The sequence below is a fragment of the Dreissena polymorpha genome, chromosome 8, assembly GCF_020536995.1.
Source record: "Dreissena polymorpha isolate Duluth1 chromosome 8, UMN_Dpol_1.0, whole genome shotgun sequence".
NCBI lineage: Eukaryota > Metazoa > Mollusca > Bivalvia > Myida > Dreissenidae > Dreissena > Dreissena polymorpha.
The window spans coordinates 18,543,615-18,567,923 of record NC_068362.1 but is presented as its reverse complement, the minus strand read 5'-3'; the positions used below and the strand labels follow the sequence as shown (position 1 = coordinate 18,567,923).

General features: G+C 34.0%; 1 protein-coding gene across 6 annotated transcripts in view; it reads left to right on the top strand.

Annotated features, from left to right (window-relative positions):
• LOC127841037 (allene oxide synthase-lipoxygenase protein-like) overlaps positions 1–24,309 on the top strand; it is a 101,322-nt gene that overhangs the window by 10,025 nt on the left and 66,988 nt on the right. Inside the window, exon 1 of one of the 6 annotated variants that reach the window (XM_052369547.1) lies at positions 18,740–19,231. The exons of the other annotated variants lie outside the window; for them this stretch is intronic. Within the exon in view, the coding sequence (XP_052225507.1) occupies positions 18,755–19,231 (477 nt within the window). The 5' untranslated portion in view covers positions 18,740–18,754. Of the gene's footprint in view, positions 1–18,739; positions 19,232–24,309 lie in introns of those variants that run through there. 6 annotated transcript variants of the gene reach the window in all.

The window sequence follows — 24,309 nt, the reverse complement described above, 5'->3', positions numbered from 1 at the left end:
CATAGACATGACTTTCTTATGGCATCGGCACTCATGAATGTACAATACAGGTCAAGCGAAACATTCTTGTACATACACCCTGATACATTACGGTGGAAAAGAAACACTCATGTACATTATGTGATGCCAAGCGAAAAAGTCAAATGTAAACAGTGGCGGTTAAGTGAAAACCTTACGTATGTATAATACTGGTCAAGAAAAACAAATATATTGAATACGAGTCAACCGAAACACTCATACATATACCATTGGTTTCAAAAGAAAGACTTACGTATATACAGTACTGGTCAATATTCTTATTTTCCTATCTACAGGACGGGTCAAGAAAAACACTCACATCTACATAAATGTAAATTACGGGTCAATATAAGCACTCGTGTAAATACATTATGGGTTAAGCGAAAGGCTCACGTATATACTGCAAGGACTAACAAAACACTCGTGTACACAGTACGGATGACGTGAAACAGTCGTTTATATACAGTTTTGGTCAAGCGAAATACTCGTATATAAATATTTTTTAAGGGTACAGAGAAACTACGGAATACCGTTAGTGCCATCGTGGTTACACATTAAAATCCAGAGGGCGACAATGCGATAGTCCAATAGTACGATGACGACGATACGATAGTACGATGGCGTCAATGCGATAGTTCGAAGACGACAATGCGACAGTGCGACAATACGATGGCGACAGTGCGATAGGACGATGGCTAACGGTATTCCGTAGAAACACTTGTGTTTATACAGTGTGTGTCTGCTTCGTAAAAAAATTGAGTACATGACTGCTTTACGATCGACAAGTCCGTTATTTTTTAAACATTTTAATACTAAAACAAATACATGAATGTTTTTCATAATATTTAATAAGAAAATAATAATATGCAAATAAAATCCATATTTTTCGCATGCGTCCATTTTCACGTGGAGCAAACGTTAAACGCCTTCAGCTGGTACAGAAGTGTCAGAGAGTCAGTGATGACTGATGTAATGAACGATTAGATTGCAACTCTGGAGATGTTCTCAAACAACACTCTACGAAATTTCAAGTTGATATCTCGAGCGCTTTAGAGAAATAATATTTTATGGTCATGTGCTTTAAAGGGGCCTTTTCACAGATTTTGGCATGTTTTGAAGTTTGTCATTAAATGCTTTATATTGATAAATGTAAACATTAAATTTTAAAAGCTCCAATAAAAAATAAAAAATGAAATTTAAAAAAGGAAAAAAAAGTAGCCCGCAGCAGGGCTCGAACCAGTGACCCCCGCAATCCTGAAGTAAAAACGCATTAGCTAACTGAGCTATCCTGCCAAACATGCATAAGATGCGTATTTTATACTTTATATAAGCAATCTTCGTAGTTTCACAAATTTAAACGACAACAACAGAACTCTCCAAATTATTAAATCGTTTCGCGTTGCAACGCTTTATAATTTTCAGGTTTTTAAATCGTCAAAAGATGCATATAATGGCTATATTAGACCATGGCAAATGTTCAGATATACTGTTTTGTCACAAATATCATAACTAAACCGAAAATTTGCGAATCTGAAACAACTTTTTTTCAATTTTGTCAATTTACCAAACCGTGAAAAGATCCCTTTAAGTGCTATTGAGTGTATACAAGCACGAAAATGCTTGATGTGTCTTGTCTGGCCTAGTCCAAATTGTTAAGGTTATCATTTAGGTCATTTTGAATCGTTGAAATCGGAAGAGCGTCTGTATGCAATGGCGCCGCGTTATAGATTGAAATGATGTCATATAATAAATATATTATTGTATCGCTGAGGTCCTTATTCGTTTCCGTTTATAAGTCGGTTACGGATCCAGAAAAAATGTACCCAAAAGTTTTTCGGAAGTAGGAAGTACATCGTAACACAAGTGTCTTATGCGTGAAACTCGCCGCCCAACTGAATAAATAAGAATTGTTACAAAAATTGAGTACTTGTCAGTTCTATTCAACTATTTATTATTGTTCGCATGGACGAATTATTGTGTTTAACGCAAAGAATCAAGATAATGCACTGCAGTGCATATCATTGAGTTCTTACTTATTAAAAGGGCCCATTGCGTCATTGTCTTGCAATCATCCCAAAACCATTAATGTTCACTCTAAAAAAGGCCGTTTTTTGTAGAGTTTAAAATATATAATAATCGCATATCGTGGATCTATTTACAAACATGCCATTGCCATAAGACTCGGTCCCATCACTTTCGGCTAAGATCATTGCACGAATACCCGGGTATCGTTCTTTTTTCGACAAACTAGCAGAAGTAAAATCCACCGCTTTGATACGACTTGCTTTTGGTTTTATAAGCTTGACATATAATGTTCAAGACTTGAGTGTCGATGATTTTACATGCTAGTGTACACAGGATTTATTTATGCCCCCCTTCGAAGAAGAGGGGATATATTGCTTTGCACATGTCGGTCGGTCGGTCTGTCGGTCGGTCTGTCGGTCGGTCTGTCGGTCGGTCCGTCCACCAGGTGGTTTCCGGATGATAACTCAAGAACGCTTGGGCCTAGAATCATGAAATTTCATAGGTACATTGATCATGACTCGCAGATGACCCCTATTGATTTTGAGGTCACTAGGTCAAAGGTCAAGGTCACGCTGACCCGAAATAGTAAAATTGTTTCCGGATGATAACTCAAGAACGCTTAGGCCTAGGCTCATGAAACTTGATAGGTAGATTGATCATGATTGGCAAATGACCCCTATTGATTTTCAGGTCACTAGGTCAAAGGTCAAGGTCACAGTGACCCGAAATAGTAAAATGGTTTCCGGATGATAACTCAAGAACGCTTAGGCCTAGGATCATGAAACTTTATAGGTAGATTGATCATGACTCGCAGATGACTCCTATTGATTGTCAGGTCACTAGGTCAAATGTCAAGGTCACAGTGACCCGAAATAGTAAAATGGTTTCCGGATGATAACTCAAGAACGCTTATGCCTAGGATCATGAAACTTCGTAGGTATATTGATAATGGCTGGCAGATGACACCTATTGATTTTCAGGTTACTAGGTCAAAGGTCAAAGTCACGGTGACCCGAAATAGTAAAATGGTTTCCGGATGATAACTCAAGAACGCTTAGGCCTAGGATCATGAAACTTCATAGGTACATTGATCGTGACTCGCAGTTGACCCCTATTGATTTTCAGGTCACTATATCAAAGGTCAAGGTCACGGTGACCTGAAATAGTAAAATGGTTTCCGGATGATAACTCAAGAACGCTAATGGCTACGATCATGAAACTTCATAGGTACATTGATCATGACTCGCAGATGACCCCTATCGATTTTTGAGGTCACTAGGTCAAAGGTCAAGTTCACGGTGACCCGTAATAGTAAAATGGTTTCCGGATGATAACTCAAGAACGCTTAGGCCTAGGATCATGAAACTTGATAGGTATTTTGATCATGACTCGCAGATGACCCGTATTGATTTTCAGGTCACTAGGTCAAAGGTTAAGGTCACGGTGACCCGAAATAGTAAAATGGTTTGCGGATGATAACTCAAGAACGCTTATGACTAGGATCATGGAACTTCATTGGTACATTGATCATGACTGGCAGATGACCCCTAATTATTTTCAGGTCACTAGGTCAAAGGTCAAGGTCACAGTGACAAAAACATACTCACACAATGGCTGTCACTACAACGGAGAGCCCATATGGGGGGGGGGGCATGCATGTTTTACAAACAGCCCTTGTTGTTACATGCGTGAATATATTTTTGTGTGAAACCATCTTTTAAAGCTACGTGAAATACCTAATACAACTGTGCGTGCTTTAACAAACGGTTATGTTCCATGGCGGTGTTAAAGCGAGACTATACGATTTTGTCAAATATTTATTAATTTATATAAAATGTGTAAAAAACTCATTAAACATATGTTTCAGTATAAATTAAAATAAAAGTTAAGAAGAACATGTGTCGAATAATTCGAAATAAGCCAGATATTTAATTCTGAAATCGAAAATATCTGTACAGTCGAATTCGCCAGCATGTAAATCATGCATGTACGATGTGAATCTAAATTTAGTTTAACGGTTCATTTCAAATTCCTGCAACGATATCTATTCATACGACACACGAACACTAACGAATGCTTCGGTTATTGTAGGAAAATATGTACGAAATATCTTCGCCACAATCGGCTCGGGGCGCTAATTTGTCTTTGCTGCATTTTATGAAATTTGTCTTCATTGTATAATATTTCTTGCCTATGTTGAGTTATTGTAACATATTTTATCAATACATAACAATTTAACACATATACAAAAATCGTATAATCTCGCTTAAAACTTATGTTTCTCGTTTTTAGCATAGGTGCGTAAAGGTATAAGCTACATTTCGAAAACCCACATCGATCGGTTGACCATTATGAAGCCTTACCTGATAAAAAATCAGACGAAATATCTATTTAATTAAGTATATGGTAATTCTTACACTTTTTTTTGGAAACGTTTTTCTAACGTTTTCTTCCAAGAATATTGCTGACACCGTTTTTAGTGAATTTTTCTAAGACCGTTTTACGTGAAAAAACCTTCTAAGAAACTAAAACAAATTTCGTTCGTAAAACAATCTGTTCTTGTTGATAGTGACCTCACACCTAATTTCTATTTCCTTTGTTTACTGTTCTGTGAGAGGTCAAATGTTTTCATAACTGAATTTATAAGGCTTTGGTTTAAGGATATGTAACATTTCATCTGTTAATTATAAATAGAAATTAAAACATATTCTCCGCAGGAAGTGGGGCATAAAGCACTTTTATTCTTTGAAAATGTGTAAAAAATGGCGGAGTACGATGAATGTTTTCTGATTTATGACATGGATTCTGACCTGCCTTTCTAGGGATTTGATGAAGTAGAGTTTGAAAGTAATAGAGATGTGTTAATTGAAGTTAACATGATTTACTTTGAGCCAGAAATTAACGTGACGAGTAGAGCTAACGGTTTAAATGTGGCATCGGATTTAATGGATTCGCGCGAATTCTGGACGAGTGTTGTGTCTGTAAAATATTAAATGGAAAGCTGTAAATGTATCAAGTCGGAAAAGAAAACGGATGATTGCATAATGGTATGCGTGAAATAATGTAATTCTACGTATTTATTTTCATAGTTATGTCATTTTGTAACCATTCACATTCGTCACTATTTTGAATTCCCGTTTCTAAAAATAGAACATTTTGGTAGCAACAACAAGGGGGGCGACTCGTGATGTCAGCAATCGTTAAGGTTACAATATACTAAATAATCGAGTCATGAAGGACAATATACTAAATAATCGAGTCATGAAGGATCGAGTCATGAAGGGCTGTACTCTCTAAACAAATCATCATATTTTCCTCGAAGACATGTTATACACTTTCGACTGTTGTTCTGGTGTTATCGTTTGGAGATATTTATAGGGTAAGCATAGGTGTTCACCACTAAATCCCTGAAATAGGATAAAGTTGGAGATTAAAGTAAAAATGGAACTGCAAAAGGTTACAATCCACTAGAAAACGGCCGAAAAAAAGTCGCAAAAACAGTCGATTTTGATTTGAGTCGAATTCTTTTTGGTTTGAACATGACATTTCTTTTTTATTTCTTAAATCGATTCAGCTAAGAATGCCCGTCAAGAAAAGGTATGGTTATGGGGGTCTCTATGTGTGCAAAATGTTGTATTTATTTTCGCTCAAAAGTGTCGCTTTTACATCGAAACATATAAGGAAACTATTTAGTATATTTTGACCTAAACATTTACTTCAGCAGCAACTTCCCTGTATCTTTCAACTATGCTTTCAGCGCCATCGGCGCTCTCGTTAGTTCTTCGCTTGCGAAGGACTTAGGTTATGAGTGTGCATTTCGAGCCAGTCTGCTTTTAGCTACGTTAGGAACGATAACCACATTAGCTACGCTAGGAACAATAATCTGCCTGTTTATACTCTACCACTGGTGCACTGCAGACAGCAGTGTGTGAATGTTATAAATATGTGTTTAACAGCTTGTGGGGCGACATTGGCCCGTTTGTCATTGAAATCTGTACATGTACATTTTTACTGCTTTCAGGGAAAACGGCGCTTAATGCATGTCAAATGTGTCCCAGATTTGCCTGTGCACACTGATTAGCGTGTGCAATGCACACAAGCAAGTCAAGGAGGACACTTTCTGATTGTATAGCGTTTTTCGTTTGAAGAGAGTCTCTGGTACTGGGATAACAATTAATGCATATGCATTAAGCCCTGTTTTTTTTTACAAAATGAAGCTTACATTATCTGTTCTATTAATGATTTGAAAAAAAAGGATAAAAGTGATAATAACTTCAAAGTAACCTCGCTGACATGGCAAATCACTTTTAAATCAAATAAACAACCAATGCGTTCTAAATTTTTACCTTGTGGCATTTTTTGTAAACATCTAAAAGGGACCTTTTCACAGTTTGTCAATAAATGCTTTACATTGATAATGTAAACATTGGATCTTAAAAGCTCCATTAAAAAACAAGAATAAAATTAAAGAAACAAAAAAAATTACGCTCAACTATGCTCGAACCACTGACCCCTGGAATAAAAGTCTATCGTTTAGACCTCTCGGCCATCCGTTCTCATACAATAAGAGATGTATTTTATACTTTATATAAGCAATCCTCGTAGTATGAACAAATAGAACGACAGCAACAGAACTCTCCAAATTATTAAATCGTTTAATTTTGTCAATTTAGCAAAACGTGAAAAGGTCCATTTAATGCAGACTTGCTAATTGAATGAGTTCAATACACTTTCAGAATTTACATCATGAATAACTGACAGGTAAAGTGGTTGCCTGTAAGCCTGGGGCCAATAGATTTAAGCCCAGGAAACTAAATTTCAAAAGTTGGTTACAGTTGGGCTAAAAAGCAGGGCAACTCTTCAAAGCTTGAACAACTTAATCCAATTAAACATAGAATACAAATTGGCGACTGTGGATCAGTTAGGTCTAGGAAATGATTCAATTCCGGCTCACAACAAGACATGATGTATTAAAAGTCTGTCATGTAGGCAAAATTGTTGCTCAATTATTTAAAGAAAATAAATAAACTATTAGATACTTTTAACACAACATGAACATGATTCTAGGCTTGTTATTCTTTAGCAAGGCAACCAAAAGTCTGAAGATGGTTGCCAGTTCATCAACCAATTGCAAAAAAGCGAGACATTTTGTTGTTATTTTGTCTAAGTTATCTCTTTAACATAAATATAAGGATAAACAAGGCACACATAACACGACCTGTGCTTTAAGATACCTTCTTTATAAATTTGAATGAATAAATTGTATATGCAAGAGCGAAGAACTTCAGTGCCTTCAGCGCTTTGATTATTCTCTAGTAAATTTCTACCCATCTAGTTTCAGGGGCATAGAGCTGTTTTGTAAACATATTAAATAGATATGTTAACCAACGAGAAATTATCCTAATACACAACGATATGTATTCATCACAGTATCGATTGGCCAGTTCCTTCTGTTCAAAGCTGTCATAATTTATACTTAGATGTTCAGGTAAAAGACGACGACCTTAATTTCTAAAAAGCATGTCTGGAAACGGTTTATTTCCAAATCTACCTAGTAATTTAGATCAATGTTATTAACCTTACAATTAGTCCCAAGATAAATGAACTGTGTATAGAATTGTAAACAGGTGCACTACTAGCTGAAGCATATCGGGATATGTTGACTAGAAGACCCTGAAGGTGCTGAACAAATTTGTCAAGCATGTGAATTTATTTATTTTTTTTTTTTATTATTTTTTTTTTTATTATTCAATATCATACATACATTGTAAACATGTTTATGATTATACAATATAGTGATTGTACAAAGCAATAAAGTTCAGACATGTTTTACAAGATATGCCTATATATATATTTTTTTTTTTGGAGAGAAAAGAAAAGAACAACAGAGGAATAGTTATGAAAAATGATGAGTTGTATAAAGTCGGAAGAAAACATACTGGACTTGTGTGTTTTGTTGTATATTCACAATGATCTTGTCAGATAGAAAAATTAAAATTAAAAACAATAAACAAAACTATTTTAGAGAGAAAAACTAACATTAGAGTGAAATGTGTATAAGTGGACAAAACATTATGAGAATTTAATCCGATTCCATTTTTGTTCAAAGATTTGTAATGTGTCATTACTGAGGGCTATTTCTTTCTCAATCTGGATTTTTAGTTTAAGACTATGGACAAAGCAATTAAAATTTGGTACTTGTTTTTTGTACTTCATGTTTAAGATAAAATATTTCATCAATATGACCATAAAATTCACAATATTATTACAGTCTAATGATTTCAATGAGTTAATTCCGAAACTTACATTTAAGAAAGATAGTTTAACGTTTAGTTGATGTTGTTCAAGAAAAGATATTAATTGATTCCAAATAGGCTGGATGTGTTTGCACTCCCAAAAAAGATGTTCTATAGTTTCGATGTTTTCACTGCAGAAGTCACACAGATTTGAGTTAGATAATTTGCATTTAAAGAGATATTTATTTGTAGCTATAATTCTATGGATGTATTTATATTGAAAATTTCTCAGCGTGCTTTCAATAGTTGCTTTATATGGCATGGTAAATATGTGTTTCCAATTAAGTTCATTTTCTCCAAAGAGGACTTGCCATTTATTTTGGATTTTGGAGTTTTCTGTAGGGTTTCTAATTTGTATTGTGTAAAATATTTTATTTGCTTTGTTTTTTCTTCCAAGTATGTTTTCTACAAATGTTGTTTGAGTACATGGTGTATTGTTTGTATTGATTTCAGATTTAATATGTATGGGTATGCTTTTGATTAGTGTGTAGTACTTCAGAAAACTATTTGAAGGTATTCCGTATATGTAGCATATATTATCAAAAGAGTAGAAATCCCTAATTCTGTAGTCATATAATTGGTCGACATATTTAATGCTTCGTTCAAACCAGTCTTTATAGAAAAAGGTCTTATTGTTTGAAGTTATGTCTTTATTGTTCCATAAAATTGTTTTACTGTTGGTTTGGGTTTCTAAGTTATGAGTGACATCACTCCACGCTGATAGAACATCAGACAAAAATATGTTTTCGTTTGCAATTTCATGTAAGATAGTATTGCTGATGTTACATTCAAAGATTAAGGAGTCACCATATTTTTTTAGGATTTTCTGGTAGAATAATTTCCATTTACTCGTATTGGTATTATCTAGGTATCTTTTAACCCAGCTGCATTTGATTGCATTCAAGAATGAGTCAATGTTCGTTAATTGGATGCCTCCATTTTCTACAGATTGAATTAACTGAGTTCTTTTTATTTTATCAGGCTTACCGTCCCATATGAAATTAAATATTGCTGATTTTATATCGTTAATAACATCATTTGGTGGATTTGGGAGAACTGTTAAAACATATATTAATTTAGGAAGTGCAAACGTTTTCAATACTGTGTTTTTTCCGATAAGTGTAAGTTTACGATGATGCCATGATTTTAAGCAGTTTTTAAAATTCTGTAATTTAGGTAGTATGTTTTTAAGAACTGTATCCTTTTCATTATTTGTGAAAGTAATTCCTAGCGTTGTGGCTTCATCGGATGTCCAATTAAATTTCATTTCTTTTTTGTATTGAACATTGCTTTGTTTTAATTTACCTACTCGTAGCACAGTACATTTACTTTTGTTTAGTTTAAGACCCGATGTCATTCCGTAAAGGGTTAGCGACTCTATTAGGTTATGGAAAGAATCGTAATTGTCATTTAAGAAATAAGTTGCATCGTCAGCAAATAGGGATTGTTTGATTTCTTCGTCAGGTTCTAGTGATATGCCTTTTATGTGTTTATTTGATTGGATGTGATGTGATAGATACTCGATGCAAATAATAAATAGCGATGATGAGAGTGGACATCCTTGTCGAACCCCTCGTTCGATGTTAAAACTGTTTGAAAAGAAGCCATTATTAATGATTATACTGTTAATATCGGTATAGAATAGTTTGACCCATTGAATGAGACTTTCACCAAAGTTCATATTTTCTAAGCAAGAGAACATAAATGAATGATCAAGCGAATCGAATGCCTTTTCAAAGTCTGCAAAGAATATTAGACCAGGATTATTTGAATCGTTGAAATAGTTTATGCATTCTTGGATAAGACGAACGTTTTCACCAATGTAACGTCCTTTTATGAAACCAGATTGAGATTTTGAAATGATTGATGGTAATATTTTTTTAATTCTGTTTGCTATACTTTTAGTTGCAATTTTATAATCATTGTTCAGTAAACTAATCGGGCGCCAGTTTGATAAGGATTCTAAGTTTTTTCCGGGTTTTGGAATAAGTGATATAATACCTTGTCTTTGTAGCGTAGTTAAGTTTTCGTTGTTAAATGAATAGTTAAGTGAATTAATTAGATGTGTTTTTATATCATTCCAGAATATTTTATAAAATTCGATTGTGATGCCATCAGATCCTGGGCTTTTGTTATTTTGCATTTCTTTTAGTGCTAATCCACATTCATATTCATTAAGCAATCCGTCGCACAGTTGTGTTTCCTCCTGGTTTAAAGCGTGATGTGTATTTTTAAAAAGGGTTTTATTTTCAACATTTTTTCGTTTATAGAGGGTTTCGAAAAATAAACGTTGTTCTTCTAGTATTTGAATTCTGTTTGTTATATCTTTGCCATTGACTACTAATTTGTGTACAGTTTTTTGTTCACTTCTACGTTTTTCAATGTTTGCGAAATATTTTGTATTTTTTTCATTGTGTTCAACATGCTGTGCACGCGCTCTTAGTATTATTCCATTGAGATGTGTATGATAGATTCCATCTAATATTTGTTTTTTTAATGTTATTTCGTTTTCAATGTCGGTGGTATCTTTTGTGTTTGTTTGATGCAATTGTTTTTCAAGTGTTTCAATGGTTTTGATGGTTTCGGTTTCAAGTTTGTGTGTTTCTTTTTGTTTAAATGATGTGTATCTAATTGTTGTGTTACGTATATTTCCTTTAATTACTTCCCATAAGGTGTTTGGGTTTGCGTCTTTATTATTTTGAACTGTATTTAATATTTCCTGTTTTATTTGTGTTTGATATTGTGTATCTAATAAGATGCTGTTGTTAATTTTAAAGTATCCTGGGCCTCTTTCAGGTTGTATGTTGTGCAGTTTAAGTTCAACTAGAGAGTGGTCAGTCATGAATCCTGGTTTTATGTTACATGTGTCAATTATATTGCAAAGAGATTCAGATATTAAAAAATAGTCTAATCTACAAAATATTGTTGGTTTTGTGTTTGAGTGCCAGGTGAATTTGCTTTCGTTTGGGTATATTGTACGCCAGATATCTATCATATTGTAGTTTTCAATTATGTTATTTAATATGTTTCTATTTTTAGTATGAGTATAAAGGTTTCCATTCTTTTTATCTAATAATGGGTTCAGGACAGTATTGAAATCACCACCGATTATAATGTTTTTATCTTGGTTATTAATTATGAAGGATTGTAATGTTTCGTAAAATGTGGAATCGTCTATGTTAGGGCCGTAGACGTTGATTAATGTTATTTGTGTTTCGTGTATTTTGATATCTATACTTGCTTGTCTGCCAATTATTATTTCCTTAAAGTTATCGGCTGTGACCCCTATATTATTTTTTATCAGAAAGGCAATGCCTTGTTTATTAGTATGTTCTCCACTGAGATAGATTTCTCCGTCCCATTCATCTTTTAAGGTTTGTGCTAAGGTATGTGTCAAATGACTTTCTTGTAAAAGGCATATACTATATTTTTTATCGTCTAACCATTTGAAGATTTTAATGCGTTTGTCTTTGTTGTTTAGCCCTTTAACATTTAAAGTACATAATTTAATCATTTAAAAATGTGGAGGGTGATGTTAATGATAGTTTGTGTGTGCTTGTCCAGTTAGTTTCTATCTTAAAACATGTCAAGTTTGTTTCTCTTATAAGACATAGGACGCCCATACATACAAACAAAAATAGGAAACAAAAAATAGGGATACAGAAAGGTGGATATTCCATAGATATGAAGAAGTGAAAAGAATTAATCACAGAAGTGAGAAGAAAACACAATGGACCACTGGTCCAAACTAAAAAACAAACATAATAGACAGAGAAAAACACAAATGTGAAAATGACAATGAATGTAATGGTAGCTTGGCTAAACATTACAAAGATAAAAATAATAAAAGAACATATGCAATCAGTGGATAGTAAATTTTTTCATTATTTTTCGAACAGTTATGTTGAAATAAAGTATTTTTGTAATATTTTTAAGTGCAGATATCAATCAATATAATGTTATTTAAATTTATTAAGTCGATTTATTTTTAAAATAACAAAAATGTATTAATATTATGCCATTTCATTGTACGCATTTGTTAAATGCAGAAATGAACCAATATCAAGTTAATACGAAATAAATAATTTTGTTTCTATATATAACAAAAAACACACGTAATGAAACACTTTTAGAGTTCGTATGGAAGATTATTGTTAATTTCATGTGATCATAAGATCAAAAAAATTAACGTATAATTGCCACAATTGACTATTTACAAATTATACATAAAATAGTAGCATTACACAAAAATCGATAACAGTGGTTATGCGACTGTTGGTTTAAGTTATGTACAATAAGGTAGGCAACAAGAGATGTCAATGGTTTAAGTTATGTACAATTAAGTAGGCAACAAGAGATGTCAAAGGTTTAAGTAGTGTACAACTAAGTAGGTAACAAGCGATATCAATGGTTTAAGTTATGTACAAGTAAGCAGGCAACAAGAAATGTCAATCTGAAGCGGTAACAAATAAGATTTTTTTCCAGATATTTTCAGATTAAACATGGAAAAAATATACTTTTTAAAAAATTACTTAAAAGTAAGCCGGCAACAAGAGATGTCAATCAGAAGCGGTAACAAATAAGATTTTTTTTCAGATATTTTCAGATTAAACATGGAAAAAATATACTTAAATATTCACCTTCAATTCTTGTTTATTTGTAGTATCAGTTTATTTTAATCGGCATGTAGGGGAGGTATATATTTGACAAGCATATTTTTTTAATAATATTGTAACTGATCTATATGAGGAAGAGAGTACTTACAAAGACAGTGATATTGAATCCGACAGTGTAGTTGTCTTTTACATCCAAATTTCACTCAACACTTAATTTATTTTTATGCCCCCGGTAGGATGGCATATAGCAGTTGAATTGTTTGCCTGTCTGCCTTTCTGTCTGTCTGTCTGCACATTTTGAGTGGTGAAATGTCAAGGTCAAGGTTATCCTTCAAGGTCAAATGTCAAAACACAAAATCCAAGGGAAGTAACCATCCTTAAAGGAAGATAATTTCTATTTTATATCATTTGGCAGGTAAAGATCAATTTCACAAAGGAAGTAATATTTTTTAAAGGGATATAATTAAAACAATGATTTTAAAGCGGCGCAGTAGGGAGCATTGCGTTACTTACAAACACATCTCTTGTTATAATAAATCAGGTTATCATGAATTAATGTCTATGTATGATACACATTGTATACAAATTGTTGTTTTGGGGCTGCAAAACAGTTTGAGGCCTGGTTTGATTAGGTCCTCTGATAACAAACCGCATACTGATAAGGCCTGGTTTGATTAGGTCATCTGATAACAAACTGCAGACCGATGAGGCATGGTAATCAATCAACTGTAATGAATCTGAAGTTTAGATAACACCACGAAGGCTATTTATGATTGTTTCAAATTTTGATTCAAATCAATTTGTAATCCATTTTTGTACAGGAAAAAACATGACAGTAGATGTTATCACTATATTTTATCTAGTTGTAGTTTGTATATGGAGTAATAGGAATACCAGCTGTAGCAGTTGCTGATGGGTGGTGTATGTTTTGACGCTATGGTGAAATTGTGTGATATTTGTGATACGTGTTGTGAGTAGAAGTAGAAATATTAGTAATGATAGAAGTAGTAGTAGTCGTAGTAGTGGTGGTAGTAGTAGTAGTAGTAGAAGTAGTCGTAGTAGTAGTAGTAGTAGTAGTAGTAGTAGTAGTAGTAGTAGTAGTAGTAGTAGTAGAAGTAGTAGTAGTAGTAGTAGTAGTAGTAGTAGTAACAGTAGTAGTAGTAGTAGTAGTAGTAGTAGTAGTAGTAGTAGTAGTAGTAGTAGTACAGGCTTTTTCCGCTCCATTTTGGGAAAACGCCACACTAAAATTTTGGGAATTTCGCGTCGTGAAAACCCCAATTTTGGGAAAAAAAATAATCGCAAAATTGACTCAATTGGGAAACATTATCGCATGTAAATAGTGTTTCTTATATTTCAAAGAAGCCGTTAACTGGTAAATAACGACTATTTTGATAACTTATTATTAAAATTTTACAAAATATTATGAACATGTGTGATAAGTGCAGTTTTTTAAATCTGAATTTGGGGAAAAGGCCTGGCCTTTTTTGAGTTGAAAAAAATCGCGCGAAGCGCCGGATTTTGAGGAAAATAAGGAAAGTCTTAAATAATCATTAACATATTTTACAGTTTTTAAAACAAATTCAAGGCAACAGATAATTTTATTATGCAATACTTTCTATTTTTACACCGGATCAGGTTAAGTTATATATTTTAAGGTTAAAAAATGTTGTTGTTTTTTTGGGAATTGGGATTTTTTTTTCAATTCGGTTAAAGCAACCAGATTTGCATTGGGAATGGGGCCGAATTTCGGACCCGTGGCATAGGGCGGAAAAAGCCTGTTAAGTAGTAGTAGTAGTAGTAGTAGTAGTAGTAGTAGTAGTAATGGGGGAGAAGGAGGAGGAGTAGCAGCAGAATAAGTAGTGGTAGTGGTAGTAGTAGTAGTAGTAGTAGTAGTAGTAGTAGTAGTAGTAGTAGTAGTAGTAGTAGTAGTAGTAGTAGTAGTAGAAGTAGTAGTAGTAGTAGTGGTAGTAGTGGTAGTAGTAGAAGTAGTAGTAGTAGTAGTAGTAGTAGTAGTAGTAGTAGTAGTAGTAGTAGTAGTAGTAGTAGTAGTAGTAGTAGTAGTAGTAGTAGTAGTAATAATAGTAGTAATAGTAGTAGTAGTAGCAGCAGCATCAGCAGCTGCTGCAGCATCAGCCACAGTAGAAGTTGTAGTAGTAGTAGTAGTAGTAGTAGTTGTTGTTGTTATAGAGTAGTGGTAGTAGTAGTAGTAGTAGTAGAAGTAGTAGTAGTAGTAGTAGTAGTAGTAGTAGTAGTAGTAGTAGTAGTAGTACTAGTAGTAGTAGTAGTAGTAGTAGTAGTAGTAGTAGTAGTAGTTGTAGTAGTAGTAGTAGTAGTAGTAGTGTAATAGTAGTAGTAGTAGTAGTAGTAGTAGTAGTAGTAGTAGTAGTAGTAGTAGAAGTAGTTGTTGTAGTAGTAGTAGTAGTAGTAGTAGTAGTAGTAGTAGTAGTAGTAGTAGTAGTAGTAGTAGTAGTAGTAGTAGTAGTATAAGTAGTAGCCGCCGCCACCGTCGTCATCGTCGCAGTAGGAATCAAAACAACTTGTACTAACACATAAATATTATTGGTATAAATATTTTTTACAAAATATTTCGCTTAAAATTGTACAATAATTTGATTGGAATATGTTTACAGCAGGCAATATATATGTCAGATATAATCATCCTAAATTAGTAAAGTAAAATTAAAAAGTAAAATTAGTAAAACTCACGAATTGTTTGTGTTAATATTCTATTCAGCTTTATTCATTTATCAAAACACCGGTCGCACAAATTAATGCAAACCAGGGATCTATTGTAGTTAGATACAAGATAAGTCGGGAATTTCAGTGTAAAAGGCACTCAATGAAGTTACATGGAACGATTTTGTTTCTACTGTAAATATTAATATATTGGCCGATTATTTTAAACAAAATTGAAAAAGATACTGATTTTGTGTTATAACTCCAAAATAACCATTATCTTTGATTTTGTGCTGTAACCCTCAAATATTTCATAGTTCATTTTTAGCTCATCTATTTTTTGAAAAAAAATGAGCTATTGTCATCACCTTGGCGTCGGCGTCGGTGTCGGCGTCGGTGTCGGCGTCGGTGTCGGCGTCGGTGTCGGCGTCCGGTTAAGTTTTGCGTTTAGGTACACTTTTCTCATAAAATATCAATGCTATTGCATTCATACTTGGTACACTTACTTACTATCATGAGGGAACTGGGCAGGCAAAGTTAGATAATTCTGGCTTGCATTTTGACAGAATTATGTGCCCTTTTTATACTAATTTTTTTTTTTAATTTTGGTTAAGTTTTGTGCTAAGTTCCATTTTATTCCTTAAGTATCAAAGCTATTGCTTTCATACTTGCAACACTTACTAACTATCATAAGGGAACTGTGTAGGCAAAGTTATGTAACTCTGACTGGCATTTTGACAGAATTATTTGCCCTTTTTATACTTAGAAAATTGAAAATTTGGTTAAGTTTTGTGTTTAGGTCCACTTTTTTCCTAAAGTATCAAAGCCATTGCGTTCATACTTGCAACGCTTACTAACTATCGTAACTACTGCTGTTTATGCTTTACTTGTTACCCGAGCAGTTCACACGGTGTCAACAACGCTGACATAAATATAGGTTTAGAGCACTAATGCGCTTTTAGGCGTAGCTGTTTTACTCAGTTTTCATCTTAGTGACTTTTACATAACGCCAACAGACACGCATGAATATTTTCGAATATTTAATAAGCTGATTCGAGATACAACCTCTGAATGTTTGCAACATCACTGCGTATGTGCTCAATTCAAAGGATGTAGCACTGTTCAGTGTAAGGAATTCCGGACTACTCTCTGTATGCTCAAACGACACAAATTGTGGCCCTGTTACAATTACGCGTTACAATCCATCTCGCAGAATTTCACTTTACAATCATTAGCGAAATAGTATAGTGTCACGATAAGAGAAAATCGTTTAATTATCATACCACAATGTTTGCCGTACTTGGTCAGCATGTCTGGAAATCATTCCTTAATGTGTGAATAATATAATTGGAGAACTCAAACCTCTTGCATAAATTACACAACTCTTTCTCGCGCGGATACGCGTAGTAAGCGGGTATTGGGCTCCTAGTAGCTTAGGCGTATCGACCTGAATTTTAAACTAACCACCTTAGACGGTCGCTAAGCGACCATCTAAAAATGGTTACAATAAAACAGCATATTTATTTAACCTAACATGTCTACATCAAAACAAAAAGTTAACATAGAACACAAATAAAATTGATTCTACTGGGGCTCGAACCTTGGGCCTCTCACATGTGAAGCGAGCGTGAAACCACTACACTACGGAACCGCTTGAAAAATCACCTTCTAACTAAGATATTAATAAGCTATAAATAGTCGGTTTAAATGTAAACCCGGAAATTTAAACGCTGGATAGTGAGCGGGGTTAAAGGTCCATACCAAAGGGTCCATACCACTGGCAAGATACGGGTCAGGCTTGCGGCCTTCTATATGTGGTTCTTAAAAAAAAACTGTAGGAGGACTTGATAGTAATGAGACTGGGGTGCTGTGATAGTGCTCCCCATTGATAAGCGGCTGCTTCCTTTATCAAGACTCACTATTACAATTAATAATACGTGTCGCGCTTCGTTCTCTATAGCGCCTTTATTAGTAACTAGGTGGTTGCTAGTATAGTGGAACAAAGAAGTTTTGTTTTTATACAAAACCAGAAAGTTTCACCGGTTCGCGTATTTGCCCAGTCCCTGTGATCAGTTATTAAGTAAAATAATTAGCTTTGCATTATTGACAATAAATGTTGTAGTAAATATAATAGGCACAAATGCAGTACTTATTTACACTAATTTACAAAAAAAAATCACCACTATGCAAGATATTCTGACAACAAAAATATATACATTGATCCGTAAAATAACTTCTCCTCCCATGAGCGAAAAAAAAACGTATTACATACTAGTCGCCGCACTTCAGTGCAACGCCAATAACTACTTTAAAGCATGCAGATTTAGTCTACCTTTCCCATTGCCACACCTCGAACGCAAAGGCTATACAAGCGCGATACGCTGTCTTGTTGCGATGTTAAACTAATTTAATTAATTAGAAAAATCTTCAGCATTCAGCGTTCACTTTTTGAACTTATTTGCCTGACGATAAAGCTATCATGTGGTTTCGGAAGTTTACGCTTTAACCCCAAGTGCTAGATACCTCTTCGTTTACGTACAGTGTGAGCTATTGTATGATCAATGATTCGTGAGTGAGTAAAACTTAACCGGAATATTCCATAGAATGTGTTTAGTTGTGAATAAATCGTTCATGATGATTTTTCACAGTGATTTCGTAATACAATGTTAGCGAATATTGTTTCTTGATTGAACCACAAACAGTAATACGGAATACACTCGTGTAGGAATAGTTCGCAGGAACGAGACCTCAGTTTAACCCTAAGTGTTTTCTATCGTTCTGATAGTCTGATGGTCTTCGATAAATTTAACCATTAGCCCAGACGGATGTGTGAGATGTTCCGTTGTGGTAAATAAGAACTTCAGTCATTATCCTTATTGTAATGCATGTTATTTCCTGGAAGAAATAATACAAAATAAGAAAAAGCTTCAAGTACTTAGATAAGAATTATGTTCTAAAGAATTATGTTTTAAAGATCGATGCAGACACTGCAATCAAATATTTGATCAATAAAACACAAACTAATTCGCAAGATTCGCGCTGCAAACATCTGCGATGTACACAATCGTTGTATTGTGAAGTTAAGTGGAATTTAAGAATCAGTGCGGAACCAGGAACAGAAAAATGTCTTCAGATGCACTTGCGGATTACGTTGTTTTTGTGAGGACGGGTGACCGGAAACGAGCTGGTACCGATGCGAACATTCGTGTAATATTACACGGCAACACCGGGCTGAAGACGGAAAAAATTCATCTGCACCACGTGCTCAAAAATGACTTCGAATGCGGGCAAGTCGACGAATTCGAAATTGATAATCAGAGAGATGTGGGTACAGTGGAGAAAATCGAGCTCTGGCGCGACAACTTTGGTCTGGGCAGTCGGTGGTACTGCGATTACGTAATTGTGAAGAAGAAAGGACAGCGGAGCGAGTTCAGCTTCCCAATTTTCCGGTGGATCAAGGCGGACGTGCACTATATGTTCCGCCAGAACGACACCATGTTACCACAGCAAGATCCTATGACAGAACAGCGTTGGAAGGAGCTGAAGTCCAAGAAGAAAAAATACGAGGTCGCTCAGAAGTTCCCTAATGGACCGGCACAGGTAAACCCGGTGTAGTCTAATGTAATGGGACATGTTTACAGCGCATTTAGAGTTTTGTTTCTGGTTCTTCTAAAAACGCCTTAATATAAATTTTGCCCGCCAGTGATTCCCATATTATATTTTTATCAATTGTTTCCGATGGTCTTACTTATTATGCTAAACCACGCCGGACATCCACAATGATTGATTAATACGTTACCCTCCATTGATAAATTGAGGGAAGCTCAATCAGCAGCCGGAAATACCCCAACATGATTCTTAACCTGGTGTAAGTGAATTTGTACTGAATTGCGTGTCTTAGAATGCTTTTCGTATTGGTACTTGTACCGTGTCGGATATGCGCATCGAACTCAATTGTCGCTTTAATGTAAATCAGTTCAATTCAATTCAAGTAAATTTAATTATGTAAGCAAAGGCAAAATCATGTATATTCTTTAATCGGCATACCTGACAACAAGCGGGAACAACACAGTAAAACGTACGTTTTAAAAATATTATTATATGTGATGGTTTTAGGGTTTCAGCATTGAAATCCATACTGTGCGTTTTATATGATAAAACTACGACATCTTCATGTTTTAATAGCAATAGCTAAAAACCGTCAACGACCGATCATACGCTTGTCAATATAGGCGTTCCTTAAGATGTTATCGTCGATAAAAAGCACTAATTAAAAAAATAATTGCTTTAGTTGACGTCGATTAAGAGCATTTATTGAAAAAAAGGTTTATAGTTAAAAAAAATCGTCAATAAAGAGCATAAATTAGAGAAAAAAAACACAGTTCTAGTAAAGTTCTAGTATTTAACAAACTTCGTCGTCGATATAGAGCATTTATTGAAACAGATACGTGTCTTAGGTATTAAACAAATTTTGTCGAACTCCTCTTGATGTTAAAATGGAGTGCAGTTTAATTTGACTATTGTTAATAGAGTTTACGCATGCGAATTCAATGTGTTAGCACTTTATTTGAATAATCATACACTAAATCATTGTTCACGACTAAGGGCGTGTACGTTGATGATATTTTGTTTGAAAATCGATCGGAACGTCCAGGCTCAAGGATCGTTCTCACTTCACAATTATTAATAATCCATAGGCTTTGGATGTTTCTAAACATGTAAATGTTAAATGCTATAGAAATGCTCTTACAAAGTTACGAATGTCATCACATAGATTAAATATTGAAACAGGTAGATGGAATAGAACGCCAAGGGAACAAAGGCTATGTAACAAATGTAATGAATTAGAGGACGAATTTCATTTTCTTTTTGAGTGTAAGTTATATGATAGTGTACGAGGAAAATATCTTAAGCATTGTTACTGTCATAGACCAAATATGTTTAAAACTGTCGAGCTGATTACAAATGATTAGTGTGAAATATTACGAAACCTACCTGTATATGTAAGCAAAGCCTTCGAACTGAGAAAAGCACATAATACAATGCATTAATATTTATATCGTTTATTGTATAGTATAAACTATAATTCACCATCAGTTTTCTGATTCACTTGCCCGTATATCAAAATTGCAATCGTTGTGGGTGTAACTGGGGTCTCTGCATTGCAAATATATGCAGAAACACTTATCAGACACCATAAAGCCAAAGTATTAAGCGTCATACGTGTATTACATGACTACATATAAATTTTAAACTATGCACACAGGGATTTATAAAATAAGAATCGTTTTTAACCCATGGTGATGTAAACATATTGTATAATATTAGTGTGGTAGGATCATATGCAAGTAAAAGACAGATCCGTTATTGGATCCATTATTGGATGCAGTGATGAAACAAGATCAATTATTTCAGTAAAGTATATTGCAACAAAAGGATACAATCGGTGATTAAGATTTTCAATATTTTATTTTGAATCTCGAATCTTAAACCATATCAACGAAGTTTAGCAGTTTTGGGTATACTGAATATATCATTTAGTAAGAGAGAAAACTCTTCTGTTCCTTGTGAGAATGATTGGAAGAGTTAGCTTTCCTTTCTGCTCTCGTTTTTCTAATAATCGCCATATTTCGATGATAACGGGGTCATTGATGAAATAGTTTATTCAAGTCTCATCACCTTAGAATAACTGTACTTATGTTTTCGTAATATAATATGAATATTACATCTTGTTATATGAATATTACATTAATATATGTCTATTCAAGTCTCATCACATTAGAATTATTGTACTTATGTTTTCGTAATATATTATGAATATTACATCATGTTATGTGAATATTACATTATTATATGTGAAGAACATACAGTTTGTTAAAAAATTTATTGATTTTGAAACTGTTATTTTTTATTAACACTTTTTATAGACCATGTTTTTCAAATAGAAATATTGAAATATCAAATTAATATATGCTGTGTAAATACTGTATGTTTCTTTAGAAAATTGATTTTGAATCTCGAGTGGATGCGATATGTAGTATTTGTATCAGAACATTATCGTTTATTCAAACATAACGTTTTTTGTGCAACACCATGTATTATGAATACTAGTATATTAATGATATGATAAATGTTGAACAAGGACCATAACGACCTATTTCAACTATGTAAACATGTATATGTATTTGTCGAAATAAAAGTTCTTCTTCTTCTTCTTCTTCTACTTCTTCTAAATCGAGCTGATACCAAACCGGTTCCTTGTGAACAAAGTAACTTCAGAGAAACTATGTCTATTAAGCAAACTGGGCATTGGAGCAAGTGCAGTTCATGTCTGATAGGAACGTATGTGTTTATGTTGTTAAGATGTTCGTGGTTATCTGATGCTATATGTAGACATCATAGACATGACGTTCTTATGGCATCTGCACGCATGAATGTACAATACCGGTCAAGCGAAACATTCGTGTACATACACCCTGATGTTAAGATGTCCGTGGTGATGTGATGATTGATGTAGACATGACGTTCTTATGGCATCGGCACTCATGAATGTACAATACCGGTCAAGCGAAACATTCGTGTACATACACCCTGATGTTAAGATGTTCGTGGTGATGTGATGATATATGTAGACATGACGTTCTTATGGCATCTGGATCTATTTACAAACATATTAAAAGCCCTATAAAGGTGACAAATCCAATTATTATGCATATAAACTGGTCTAATTTTTACCGGATTCCAGTTACTCTTGCATAAAAAATGCTCATAACACAGCTTAGGGGCAACGTTGACAAGAATTATGGAACATATACCCGTTTCATAATTGGAAGAAATGTTTACAACTTTGCAACTAACGTGGTGTGTAGCCTAAAAGCGATGACGTATGCTTAAAATAGCCGAAATAAAATTCAATTTTAATTCTATTTTTAAACAACTTTTTACAAGCAGAAAGTAACTTATTAGATCACTACAAACGTTTTAACCATTTAGAAGAGACATACTTTGTGAGTGATACCGGAAAACGTTGAAAATCAACGATATATTTTGGTGACCTGAGTTTCTTTCACTTTTCCGAGTAGACAGCGATGTAAAAAAACTGATTTTTTGTAAACACAATTGACTCGGAGGACACTGTATTTTGAGCTCAAAACAAGTTGTATTGCTCATTTATTTATGGTAATAGCCAATATATATATATATATATATATATATATATATATATATATATATATATATATATATATATATTGTTTTTTGATGACCTTTATAAATAAAATATGAAAACATTATTTAAAAATTGGTTAAAATAATTACGGATCGTCACCTTTATAGGGCCGCAATCGCAATAAGAATCAGTCCCCTCACTTTCGGTTACAATACACTAAATGATCGCTTCATGTAGGGCTGTACTCTCTAAAAAAATATCATAGTTGACAGGAAGGCATGTTTTACACGTTTTACCATTATTCGGGTGTTATCTTGCGGAGATAATGGTAGGGCATGAATAGGTGTTCACTACTGAATCCCTGAAATATGATACACGTGAAGACTATAGTAAACCATTGCACTAGAAAAGGTTACATTCCACTAAGAAACGGCCGAAAAAAAAAGTTGCAAAAACAGTCGATTTTGATTTGTGTCAAGTTCTTTCTTGAATTGTACATGACATATCCTTTTTATTGCATAAATAGATTCCGCTTAGAATGGCCTTTAAGAAAAGGTATGGTTATGGGGGTCTCTATGTGCAAAATGTTGCATTTATTTTCGCTCAAAGTTGTCGCTTTTACATTGAATTATATAGGGAAACTATTTAGTGTATTATGACCTTTCGGCTAAGAAGAGTGCACGAATATCCGGGTATCGTTTTCGACAAACTAGCAGAAGTATAATTCCGTCCCTTAATTACTACTTGTTTTTTTAGCTTGACTTATAATGTTCAACCATTAAGCATCGGTGATTTTACATGTTAGTGCCCAAAGGAAATATGTGTCATTATGCTTAAATGCGTGAATATGTTTGTTTGAGATTTGAGAGAAACCTTTTTTATGTTTCATGTAATAATGAATATAACAGTTGGTGCTTTAATAAATGGTTATGTTCCGTGGCGGTGCTCCCTTTTTCTCAGGTAAATTTCTACCCATCTAGTCTGAGCAGCAAAGAGCTGTTTTGGCAACATATTAAAATGATTTGTTAACCAACGAACACTTATCCTAATGCACAACGATATCTATTCATCACAGTGTTGATTGGCCAGTTCCTTCTATTAAAGGCTGTCATAATTTACACTTAGATGTTCAGGTAAAAGACGATGACCTTAATTTCTAAAAAGCACGCCTAGCAACTGTTTATTTCTAAATCTCCCCAGTAATTTAGATCAATGTTATTTACCTTACAATTAGTCCCAAGATAAATAAACTGTTTATAGAATATGAAACAGTTGCACAATTAGCTGAAGCATATCGGGATATGTTGACGAGAAGACCATGAAAATGATAAACAAATTCGTAAAGCATGGGGATTTAATTTTTATAATAAATCAGGTTATCATGACTTGATGTCTATGTATGATACACATCGTATACAAACTGTTGTTTTGGGGCTGCAAAACAGGTTGAGGCCTGGTTTGATTTTGTCCTCTGATAACAAACTGCAGACCGTTGAAGCCTGGTAATCAA